Genomic DNA, 12,765 nt, shown 5'->3' with positions numbered 1-12,765 from the left:
AATAAGTACTACTCACACAGAATAGAATAACAGTTCAAGCAAAGCTAAGGGAGGGAGAAGAGAGATATTCAGGATAGGGAAAAAGGCAGTGGTAAGTGCTAGATTAAGCATGTCCAGCTGTTAGTAGGACAGGAGGTACTTGGGTCTTCAGGAGGTTTTTGAAGAAAGAGAGGGAAGCCCCTGCTCTTGTAGGAATTGGCAGCGCGTTCCACCAAACAGTTTTGGCAGCGTTCATTGGATGAGCACAGTAGTCCAGTGGTAGCATTTGCCTCGCGTGCTACCATGTTCTGGATCATCTGAGGCGGATAGGCCCATCAGAAGGGCGTTTGTAGTCAAGTTGCGAGATGACCATGGCCTGTATCCATTTTGGGTATCATATTACAGCCTGATTTTTGTTATGTTGTAGAGTGTGGAATGGCACGACTGAGCAACTGAGGCAAAATGATCAGAGAGGATTAGTTGGTTATCGATCATGACTCTTAAGTTTTGTTACCCTGGTAGGGGCAAGAGACAGTGAGTCGATTTTAATGTTAATGTTGTGTATAGTTGGTTTGACTGGGAGGACCAGCAGTTCGGTCTTTGAGAGGTTCAGTTGTAAGTGATCTGCGCCTGAGAGACATTCAGAGATCCGTGTAGGGACCGTCGGCCGTCGGGTTGTAATGACAGATAGAACTGTGTGTCATCTGTATATGAGAAGCCGTGCAAGCAGATAATCAGACCCAGAGAGGTGGTGTAAACAGCAAAGAGAAGTAGCCCCCAACACTGAGCCCTTGGGCACTCCTGTGGTGAGATAATGAGATGCGGACAGTTGTCCTAGCCAGGACACATTGAAGAAACGCTCTGTGAGGTAGGATTCAAAACCAGCAAAGTGCTGAGCCAGAGATGCCCATGTTTGAAAGTAAGGAGAGAAAGATGCAGAGGTTCATGAATCATATCACTGGGGATGATTTTAATGTTAGATTTTGTGTCTTGTGAAGCACAATGGTGAATTTATGACCGAACACATTGTCAGACTGTTACTGGATTTTCCCTTATTCTGAACTTGCATATCCACTCTGGCTTGGTGGCCTATGAGGTTTTGGCCTTTCAATCAACTGAATATAAAAAAAATTGGCCAAACATTCCAAAACACCATTCGACTTAAACTAATGAAGAATATGGTTAACTGGTTTAACCCTTTTGCAGGCATAACTTGCACAATGAAGATATCTACCATAGACGACTGCTGTGAAACTGAGGTTTTGGTGAGGGGGAAGCCAGGGGCTAAGCCTTAGGTATGGATTTGGTGACCTTTGAGGTTTTTTTCAACACAAACACATGGTCACATTTGGGCCCCATTTGTTGCTGCAGAAAGCGAGAAGAAATCTTCCCCTAATGGACCGCACTTTGGCCATCAGTACTTTTTCCCTCTTTGACTTCTCATCGTTGAATGTAAACATGCCAGGGGCTGGGGGGCAAAGCACGGCTGGCGCTAACGTGCGTGTTGTTGTGATGATCGTTAAGTGCAGGATCTCCCCACCCAGCACCGGGGGCCACAGTGCACCCTTGTTCTCAGACCTTTTTTTGCGTCTAACTCTAACTCTAACACAGCCTGGAGCCTGAGCCTCTCCAAGACCGTGGGCCAAGGTAGGGATGTCCATCTCTTCAAGAATGTCAACACTCCATACCTTTTGTGGACACTGGCCTCCTAATAAATGCTGCACGTTGAGAGGCATCTTTTGCATAGCTCGCTCGGAGCTCAGCCCAGTGCCTGGAAACCAAAGACGTTCTGAATCCTCCACAACTTGGGGTGCTTTTCTGTCCATGCTGAGTTTAACGATTTTGTTTCTTTGTGGGATGTGTCAATGTATTGAATTTTCCAATGCGTTAAAGCATAACAGCCACTTTTCATGACTTTCCACAGCCACAACGACAACCACAGCAGTGGAGCGAGTCATATTTTCCTTGCCATACAATAGAAAAATGATTTACAAGCGAAATGTGAGCGAACAATTAAACATCTTTGAAATCACACATGAGGACAGATAATACTAGTTGTAACATTCGGAACATTTCCTTGGTTTTAAATTAAACAATAAAGTGGCAAAATTCCACTGTCTCTGGTCTCAACAGGATTATTTATTCTTCAGGGAGAGAGGTTTTTTTTTTTGCATCTCTTGTTTATATGATTATGTGTCCAGTGCAGGAATCTGTGACCCAGCTGTACCACCTCCGGATTAATCTCCAGGACTCGCGCCCACAAAGAGATGCCATGGGCTGAGGTGGGGGTGGAGGGCAATTACTGAGACGAAGATGTATGGATATTTGGATATTTAGGCAACTAGACAGATAGATAGATAGACAGACACAGATAGATAGATAGGTGCAGCTGATACATGCATGCTGAAATATATACAATACACACATCCAAACTGCACTGCATACACATACATACATGCATGCATACAAACATGCGTATATATAGACACATAAATACAAACATATATATATATACAGTTAAGAACAAAATTATTCATACCCCTGGCAAATATTGATTCAATGTTGATTTTCTCTTTATCTATATGTTTGTTCTGACAGAAAATGACAATACCACATGTCAAAAAGTTGTAAGACATCTTTTTACATTTTTATAAAAAATTGCGTGTCCAAAATTATTCATACCCTTTTTAAATAATCAATGGAAACATCTTTATTTGCATTCACAGCTTCCAATATGGTTCTTATAATACCTACCATGCCTCTCCATGTCAAAATGATTCTAGACTGCACCTTTTTAACAGCAATCTGGGTTTTGAGCCAAGAGTGATTATTTGCCATCCCTCTGGCCGTGCGCTCACTTTTTTGACGGATTGAGGTATGGACTATGGTTGGGCCACTCAAAAATGTTGGGTGGTTTAATGGTCCAATGCCGCCTATTGGGGCAGGTCTCTCGGCAGACAAGTCAAGAAATGGTTAACAGAGAACAATGTCATATTTTAGAGTGGCCCAGCCAGACTCCAGACCTCAGTCCGTTAAAAAAGTGAGTACAAGGCCAGAGTGATGGCAAATAATCGTTCCTGCCTCAAAACCCGGATTGCAGCTAAAAAGGTGCGGTTTACAATCATTGTGGAGACATGGAGCGGCTTGATACGTACCATTTTGAGAGCTTTGATTGAAAAACGAAAAAGATGTTTCCAGTGATTATTTTAAAAGGGTATGAATAATGGACACACCATTTTTCCTAAAAATGTTAAAAAAAGATAAAAACGCTTATTTTTTGATTCCATGTTTCTACCACATTGTCTTACAACATTTTGGCATGTGGCAGTGTCATTTTCAGTCAGAACAAACATATTGGTCAAGAGAAAATCAACATTAAATCAATATTTGCCAGGGGTATGAATAATTTTGTTCTTAACTGTAGGTCAAGTAAAATTGGGTCTCCTCTCCATACACTATATCCCTCCATCACTCCCTCTTGTTCTTATTTCACTCAGAGGAAGGCTTGGAAAAGCAGATTCGGAACACTAAATTTCCCCTCATTCAGGAAGCTCTCCGTAAGTGCCCAGCGTGTCTGGCCCCTGTGTAGCCATGTGTTTAGCTTGGAGGGAAGTTCTTTTCCACAAGCACACACAGTACAACCTTAGGGACAGGACTTGGTTGGGAATGCTGGTTGACACACTGAAGACATGGATGGTCAGAGATGCTCGGTTGGTTTCTGTATGTACAGGAAATCATGGAGCATGGGTCACTGAAGAGTATGCTGACACATTTTTTTTCTTTCCTTCTGCAAAAGGTTTTCCACTAAATAATGACACACATGACAGAAAGAGACCAATCACAAGAAGTGAATTGGAGGCTCATTTCTTCAACCCAGTTTCACGGGTTAATTTCCTGCCCTGTGAATGTAAACAGAAGCCCATACTGAATGTCCAGTCTGTCTCCTCTTTTCCATGCCTTGGCCAAACGCCTGCCCTGACGCAATGTGACAGAATCAACACGAACAAGTCACTGTGATTGACCACATGGAGAGGGGGAAATCAAAGACCGCAGTGGTCACAAAACAGTTCATCACCGCACCATCTATCCGCGACTGTTTAAACGTCTTGCAGATGTCTGCCAGACTCTGTTTATTGTGTTCCCACACAGACGGTGCTCCGCAGGACGGCCATAGGCCAGTGGCGCGGGGCTGGTCAGTACCAGGCACGGCTGCAGTCGGCCCTGAGAAGACTGATGGATGCTGAGTGTCAAGTGCAGCTGGCAAACAAGTCCAGACAGGTTTGTTGTCTCAGGCTTGAATTCCCAGTTTTACTTGACCACTGGTATCATGATTGCAGAAGTCAGAGGGGCTCCAGGATTGTTCTCTTAGTCATATTGGCTCTGTAATGCAGACTACAAAGGACAGGACATCATTTGTAATGGAAAAGAGAGGTTTGGTTTTGGTTATTTTATACTGATATTCATTTGGCTATCCACTTCTAGTCCCAAATAACTTGCAAGTGGGTTACATCAACTTCTCAAGAGGGTTAAGGGGAAGCCATGTGAGAGTAAGTGATGGTTTCTGTGTTGTGTGTACACTGCTTTGAGACAAAGTAAAGATTTCATTTCAATTGTATTTAAAACAGAGGGCTGATGTCAGTGGGGTTGTCAATTGAGTTATCAAAGTCAAGGTATGATAGCTTACCAAGGAAGAGACCAGGATTGCTGTTGTGTGTAAAGGCAAAATGCTTTTGACTCTAATTTCTACACTGCATAATAGACTTCTCCAATAAAAAGTGGTCTGCTGTGAATCTTCTCTGTTTTTCAACCATTGAGTGATTGTCAGCTTCATGGTCAACATCTGTCTTTCATAAGCTACCCTGCCTATCCAGTTGCTGCAGTTTCAAAGATATAAAAACTGCTCTGCTTAAATAAATAGTTCACTCAATGTATTCAACAATATATCTGAATAAAATAGCATATGATGGTTTTAGGTGACTGCTAATATGCTAATATTAGGAGCCAATCTCCAAGCCACACCTTCCCTCCCCCCCTCTCTCGCACCATTTATTTTATAGCCTACTCCAGGTGCACTTGTACTCAGAGAATTGTTGACAGCCTGGTGAGAATTATATATTTTTTAAAAAGATAAACCTCCCTGCACCACTTAGAGTGGGAAATCATCACACAAATTAACCATCCAGGTTGTAAGACTCTACTTTGATGTTGCCATGGAAACTCTTGGCAGACTAACTTTTGTTTGAAAACGTTGTGTTGTTGCGGTTTCCATTAAAGGTTCCTTTACTTAAATGAATTCAATCATTGCCACTATGTAGTAAAGAAAAGATGAATCTCTCTTTTAAACTAGATTTTCATCGGTCTACTGCACTGAATATTTTTTATGTCTTCTGTCAACACTCGCTGACAGGAGACATAAAAATGGGGGATTAGATCATCGTCTTACCACAATATATTTTTCTTATAATTTTCTCTTCTAAATAACTATCAGTGTCCAAGGTCATGCTTGCCAATTACTCAATGCAATAAGGAATTTAATCAAATACAATTCAAACAAGCTTATACATACAAGCATGTGTAAGGATTTGTTGTGAGGAGAAATCTTAGACTTGTGAAGCCACAAAATGTCATGTGTCCATGCCAGTCTTCCCACTACCAGAGTAATTATGGCATTAGTAAGAGGCAAATGGGCAAATACCATTACCTATCTTTCCAGTCTTAGTAACTGTGCAGTGTAAAGATGTAAGCTGGGTCTACTAAAAAGGCTTAAATGGAGATGACCCGTCAGCAGACAAATTTAACCATACTTGGGGTTTCCATGTCAGTGAAATTAGACACAGACTCCCCACCACAGCAATGTCATTTCAATAGGATTTGGACACAGCATATGAAACTCAGTGGAGGGAATGTGTTTTAGATAACTTTCAATGGAACGGAAGACCCCCACCTTTAAACTGAGTAGCCTACAACATGCAGCAGATTCTTTCACATTGCCTGCCAGAAGCTATTCAAATATTGTTTTGTCCTCCCTATGAATTTTGTGATGTGGATTTCTGGACTTGCAGGAGGACTATCCATGCATTTGTACAGAAGCTCGTTTTTAGTTGTGATTCTTTTTGCAAAAGCAAACATCTCATGAATATTAAAGACCTGTGTTCTGAATTACTTATCTGTTGAGGTAGCTAGGATACATGTCTGTGGAATGTGTGAAGAATTCTGTCTTTGCCATTGTGTGAACTGCACGAGTGTTTATTACTTTACTTTGGTATTCCTAACTTGGCCTCTTCCGTATCTCCAAAACATTTGTATCCAAATGGATTTATACCAAACCTCAACTTGAGTGTGTGGGTTCTGGCTGTGTTTATGAAACACTTTCCATTCTAAATCCCTTTGTTTCACTGAAATGGTCCAAGGGGTCCAGTATTAAATATTTGTGAGTTACTATTTGGTATTGAATAATGTCCTATTTAATTCCCCTGTTATCTAATAATGACACATTCTACGAAAATGCACATGTGTATATTAACAGTGGCATGTTTAAAATAACCTTTGGCTTTTGTTTCTGCTTGACCTGTTTCTGCTTTCTACTATGTTACATGTTGACCATCATGCTTGTGACAGCAGGCCCAAAAGTGTGATGCTCCTAACAAACATTTGCTTCTAAAAATACAGGAGGGAAACTCTCTGCAACTGGGTCAATAACAGGCTGCCATGCAAACTTGAGGTTTCTCTGGCTCCCTCCTCGCTGGTGTTATGAGCAATTTGGTGAGCAAAGAATAGAACCCAGTAAATAAAGCCCTTTTTGGAAAATTGTCATCCCTGGAGAAACATAGACTTGGAGAGCAACCATCCGCCAAACCAGTCAGGGGAGGTAGCCTGCGATTACTAAGGTAGATATAGGAAATGCTATGGTACCCAGTCAGCATAGCTGCAGATGTAAAGCAGCCCTCTCTGGCTGGTCAGTTTGCAGTGTCAACAATCCTAAGCTGACAGGAAATGCAAGTAAAGGAGCACTAAATGTCAGGATTTGGGACATGATCCTTGCTACTAAATTAAATTTGCCCCATCATGTGATGCACAGGCTGGACAGATGGGTTTTTTTTTTGGGGGGGGTTTGCACATAAAGGCAACATATGTGGTGAAAGAGGGCTTTATTGACCTGCTATGTCAGTTCCCATAAGCATGATCACACTTGGGCAATAACGTGTGAGATTGAATAATAAACAGTACACTTGTCTCCCAGTCTAAAGGTTTGTTATTGCTTGATCAATGATTTTATTAATACACTTTAAGTCTAATGAATTGACAACAAAGCTTTGTTTTGAGAGATTTTGCTTCATTACCACAGCATACACGCCAGAGAGGAAAATAAGGCACAGCAACAGAGCTAGGACCTAATCCATGTATTACTGAGCGCTGTGTGGGCAGAAAAGGTTGTTGCTGTGTGTGTCCTGCCGGTGCTTGTTTCTGACCCTGAACCTTCCTTGCTCTCCGACGTCGTCCTGCCAAGTGTTCCTGCTGCTGCGCTTGTGGCCTGCCAGGTCTGTGAACTCGGACTGACGCCTGCGGAAGTCGGACGGCCGCTCTTCTGCGTCCTCCGTCCCCACCTTTTAGGAGGGAACATGCCGAGAGCAAGATTATTATACCAGAGATCAAATGGCCCAATCCAGGGAACTAGGGCACTGCTGTAAGTTTCCCCTCTTGCCCTGTCACTTTGTCCCGGTTCATGAGATGTGATAATTGCAAATCCAGACTGGAAACACTGAAAAATAAACAAATAAAACAGCCTAAAACAGCAAAAAAATTAGCAGCCTATGTGCAGCAGACAGCACGCACAGGGTGTTCTTGGTACTCAGAGAGCAGTAAGGATTAAGATCAGAGCTACAGTACTCCTGAAATGTGCACAAAGCAGAGCCCTTGTGTAGATCATTATTTCCCTGAGTCTCATTTGGTTTATTAGCCTGCCACCGCCAGCACAGAAAATGACGCCATCGCTTTCAGTAAACATGTGGCCATCAGTTGCCCAGACGGCAGCTTTTGTTGACCTAAAATGCCCCCCGAAAGAAAATAATAATGGGCAGCAAACTAAAGAAATCCCACATCCACTCTCTCTTCTGCATACAAAATCCTACACACAGGGAACTCATTGCACTACAATCCATATTTTTTATTTCCTGCTCAAAATGGAGGAATCAAAGTTTTAACATGAAGCGTATGGTGTCCCTTGGGGCTCAAAGGTAAGCCCTCGATCCTGGACACCAGAGTGTCCCGCTGAGGGGGAATTACAGCCCATATTGCACATATGGTTGCTGTTATGGGGACAAAAAGTTTGAAATACATTCAACAGATAGTACAAAATGTAAAAAAAAAAAACTTGGGCACCGTAAGCACCAGAGCGTGGAAGGAAATTTACAAACCCAAATGAATATGGTCTGTTGGGACTATCAGTGCATTAACTCTGACAGACTTATGACCTTCTAAAGACATATGGGTGAATCCTCCCCATTTGGTTTAAGCAGGTCACCGCCACAGATGCATAATTCACAGTATGAGGATTTGTGCATGGCAGAATTGGCTTTTAACCTGAACTTTTTTTGTGGCCTGTGATTTTGCTTAATTGTTCTATTGCTTGGGAAGCGTACAAGCATGGAAATCAATTAAGTATTAAAAGTAACAGGAAGGAAGAATTGGTATTCATATCCCTTGTCAACACCATTTAGCACTAAGGCGGTATACCCAGTGCTTCTAAACCCGTTGAAAAGGGTAACAGTATTTGATATTGTAGTGCAATAGCAGGCATTCCAGGGCATTGCCGATGTCAGAGACTCTGTATTATAACTCAGTATAGCATCAAAACGAATCTGAGGCTGTTACTTTAAGGGGTAAATTAATTACATTGAGTTGTTTTAAAATACCCTCCTGTTGTTTTGTAGATGTTATGACATTATTATGACATGACAGAGTGCAACCAATAGCATCACTTGCAAATATTATAAAGGTGAAAAATTATATAACCAGAGACACTTCTAAGACAGACACAGAGACTACAGACACTTCATTGTGTCACTACTAGGTAAAGTCCCTGTATTTCTTTAGGAGCAGGTTTAAAATATACATATGCTGTAAGGGGGGAAAAGAGTCAAGTGCTCTAGTGATAAAGTAATTTTCCAAGCTCATCTGTGCTTGCCTGGAAAATCAATCAATTAAGCTGACCTTCTGTAAGCATAGGTTTATCTCTTACACTTACAGCCAGAGTTCATAGGTGAACTATTTCTCACATACAGGATAAGTATAATATATGTTGCATGCCTGACAGAGGCCACAGAGATCTCACGAAACTGCATGTATCTAATATGCCAACAGAGAAGGCACTCACCACCTCCTGCCTGAGATTGAGTGGAGGGGGATAATCCAGCGTGTACGTGGTCTCAAAGTCCCTGTCATAGCAGACATGATGCAATAAAAAAATACTGTCAGCAAAACTGTTTTATTTTGAGGCACCAGTGCTGCTATGGATATCCCATAAAAACATCAAAGACTCAACTCGTTCAAAATAACTCATTAGGCACATTTTAGAGATATCTTGTCAAGGCACCGACATTGCTGATGGTGTGGATATCAAGAGTTATTGTTTGATTTGCTTTTTTTGTGTCTACTGAAAGCTGTTTTCTTTTCTGATCAATGCTATCATACTACATGGGCCACCTCTATGTTAGGATTGGATGCTAAGAGAGCATCCATCCTGAAACACTTAGAAGTGTTTGAGTGCCTCTGACATGGGCCAGCTGTGACTTCCGGACACCGGGAAGCCCTCATTTTTTCCACGCCGTCATGTCTTATGTAAGCCCCAAAAAAGCCTAATTCATGCTTTTATAGCGTTCTCGGTGCATGCATAGCAGGTGTTTAGATAAAGACAGTCAACCACAGTGTTACCACACAGCTGTAACATAAATGATGCTAATCTCAACATAGTCGTGCATTAGTCAACATGGAATTGTGTGTAGTAAGTCGTAGTAGTAAACAACTTAAATGCAACAAATGCAGTCTAATATATATGAGAAGACTATATCATTATATCACTAATTTATTTGACATCATTATGCACTGTTAGATGTCCATTCTGAAAGAGTCCACTCAATAGTCTGTTTTCACATGCTATTACTGTATTGTGTTAATGAGCAATCAAAGGAAATTAGATACTTAAAACACTTAAGCAACAGTTGGATGAATAATTTGACAACTACATCACATAAATGACACTTAAGCACATCCTTACTCACTGGCTCACATACAAACAGACCAAGGCAGCATGTGCTCTGCTTTCAACTGAAGGGTTTTGTAAGAGTTAAATAAATACACATCTCCCTCCTCTGGCAGGAAGTAGTAAGACATGTCTACTCACGACGCCACTTCAATACCGCTAGTGGTAAGTGGTAATGTAAAGTGTGTGTGTGTGTGTGCGCGTGTCTAAGAGAGATATTTGTTTGTTTGTTTGTTTTAACAGGTGACTATTTTCTGTGTGATGTTATTAGTGTTATTCATCTCAATGATAGGGCCTCACTAATACAGTGATGGAGATGGATAAGCTATTACAAAGATTGCTACTCACATTTTGTTATGGCCAGGGGGGTGTCGAGGTAAGACAATATTGTACTGTGTTCCCACTGATCCAGTTGTACTGAAGAGACAATACAGCACAGCAAACACTATTTAGGTCACTGATATCTCTCAATAAGCATGTTGAGGCCAAGAGTCACACCCTTATCAATTTACTTATGTGCTTTACCCATACAACTAACTAAATAAATAAATAAAATTGATTCACTCTATCGAACTGAGAACTATACATTCTCATTGAATGTATGTCAATGTTGTTCTCGCCACATTCTTGCCACAAAACTTCCCTTCCCTTACCTGTCCATCCTCGCAGTGTGGTGGTGCACTGCTGGCATCAATGCTCTGGTCTCGGTTTCACACATTTTCTTTAGCTGATACTGAGACATCTGGGTTTCTGTTGTGGTGCTCCAGTCCTTGGCACAATAAAGTATAGAATAACATAAGAAAAGGAAAATGCTTGATTAGGGACATGGGCCTACATAGTATATTTAAAAATAAGTTATGGATAATGTCAAAATGAATTATATAAAATATATTTTTAGTGTGAGATGTTTGTGTTTACACACACATACACACACACAATCTCCGACATTGTTTTTACTTACTGCATCTTTGCATGTCCCAAAATGTTTATATGTGGATTTATGAAGGTATTTCTTTCCCTCTGGGCATGTTGTGAGATCATAGTCTTTAGGCTCTGCTTCTCTGTTCTTCTGCCTTTAACAGAAAGACACACCAATTATGTTTACCAAGAAGCCAAATAGCATTGTTAAAACATAAAATACACAGCATACTGTAGGTTACACCAAAGATTTTTTTTTTCAACCCTCTCTCAGGCCTACAAATTGTGCAGCATTTTAGCCTACTACATGGACCTAAAATTATAGGCCTAGTCTTTTTCAGTGAGATTCAATGCTAATGCCATATACACTGTCATATCAGACAAAGACAAAACAGCATGAGATGATTCAATCAGTGAGAAATTCTGTATATTTCGGAGGGAGGTAGCCATTATTGCAGTATAGGCTATTTAGGATAGGTTTACTCTACACATATAAATTCAATGTTACTCACCAGTTCAAAACAAGAGTTGGTCGGCTGTAATGCATCTTTGGGACTTTCCAATGTCCTTCAGTTAGGCCTGTTTCACACTGAACTTTTTGACAATGATGTCATAATATTACTGTCATCTCAGAACTGATGGAAACTTGTCATAAACATGAATAGCCTACTGCCTACCAAAGATTCTAGAACAGAGCTCTGTTCTAGAATCTTTGCTGCCTACTATGTAATGTTCTTTGTATTTCTAAAAACATCAGGCCTATTATGATGAAAACGTTGATATGTTCTATTGTGTCTGTCTCTGAGCAGGCACGTAGGGCTACTTTTGTTATGATTATGGTTAAGGTTATGGGGTTTGACAGATGCTTTTGTCCAAAGCGACTTACAAATAAAACAATACAAAAGTTAAATTAATAGTGAACAGTTTTAAAAAGTTGGTAAGACTACATTAAGGAGAATAGCAATAATAGCCTAAACAATAATACCAATGCAATCAACAGCCTAATGAAAATAAGCAATACAAAACAAATATTATAATATAATATACAAACCATAACTCATACGCTTAATTAACTAAGCATGCTGAACAGATAGCCTATGCCTTTACACTCTTGAAAGACCCAAAACTATCGCAGGAACGGAGAGCATTGGGCAACTTATTCCACACCAATGCGACTTACAATGACAATTAGGGTAAACATAACATAACATGTAAAGTCATATGGCATGAAAAAATGAAACAATATTATTAATACACTAAATAGAATTAACAAAATCATAATAGGCTAGCCTAATCATAAACATGCCACAATAGCCTACACAAACTAGGCCTACGACAAGGAAAGTTAAGAAGGCCTAGCCTAGAAACAAGGTAAACAAATTGAGTCTATAGACGCCTTTGGAATATCCCAAAATAAATTACTAATAGCCTATACTAATTTAAAATACCTATAGTTCAACTGGCCTATGTGGTTAACGGGTAACACTTACAGAGGTAATGTGTTACGTTGTGCTATAGTGAAATGTGGGGTTGGTGTTGGGTTTTTGCGTTCATGGTTGCGTCCGCGTCTAGGTTTTCTAAATGCCCCGGATCAGGTAGTCAGCTGCATA

The 12,765-nt window shown here is 40.7% G+C and overlaps 2 protein-coding genes across 2 annotated transcripts in view; both read right to left on the bottom strand.

Annotated features, from left to right (window-relative positions):
* Positions 1-7,221: 7,221 nt before the first annotated feature.
* The window catches only part of LOC121715078 (protein C9orf135-like), a 6,201-nt gene continuing 657 nt past the window's right edge, over positions 7,222-12,765 (bottom strand). The window contains exons 1-7 of the mRNA XM_042100421.1: positions 12,646-12,765; positions 11,668-11,749; positions 11,199-11,310; positions 10,891-11,006; positions 10,586-10,654; positions 9,353-9,413; positions 7,222-7,583 (exon numbers count right to left, since the gene is read on the bottom strand). The exon at positions 12,646-12,765 is cut by the window's right edge and continues 657 nt beyond it. Of these exons, the coding sequence (XP_041956355.1) occupies positions 7,383-7,583; positions 9,353-9,413; positions 10,586-10,654; positions 10,891-11,006; positions 11,199-11,310; positions 11,668-11,702 (594 nt within the window). The 5' untranslated portion in view covers positions 11,703-11,749; positions 12,646-12,765 and the 3' untranslated portion in view covers positions 7,222-7,382. The remainder of the gene's footprint in view (positions 7,584-9,352; positions 9,414-10,585; positions 10,655-10,890; positions 11,007-11,198; positions 11,311-11,667; positions 11,750-12,645) is intronic.
* Positions 9,490-12,765, bottom strand: part of LOC121715060 (tripartite motif-containing protein 16-like) — a 9,847-nt gene continuing 6,571 nt past the window's right edge. The window contains exon 7 of the mRNA XM_042100377.1: positions 9,490-9,747. Within this exon, the coding sequence (XP_041956311.1) occupies positions 9,702-9,747 (46 nt within the window). The 3' untranslated portion in view covers positions 9,490-9,701. The remainder of the gene's footprint in view (positions 9,748-12,765) is intronic.

The sequence above is a fragment of the Alosa sapidissima genome, chromosome 8, assembly GCF_018492685.1.
Source record: "Alosa sapidissima isolate fAloSap1 chromosome 8, fAloSap1.pri, whole genome shotgun sequence".
In the NCBI taxonomy this organism is placed as follows: Eukaryota; Metazoa; Chordata; class Actinopteri; order Clupeiformes; family Clupeidae; genus Alosa; species Alosa sapidissima.
Note: the sequence above shows the minus strand (reverse complement) of the source record. Positions and strands in the feature narration are given on the sequence as shown.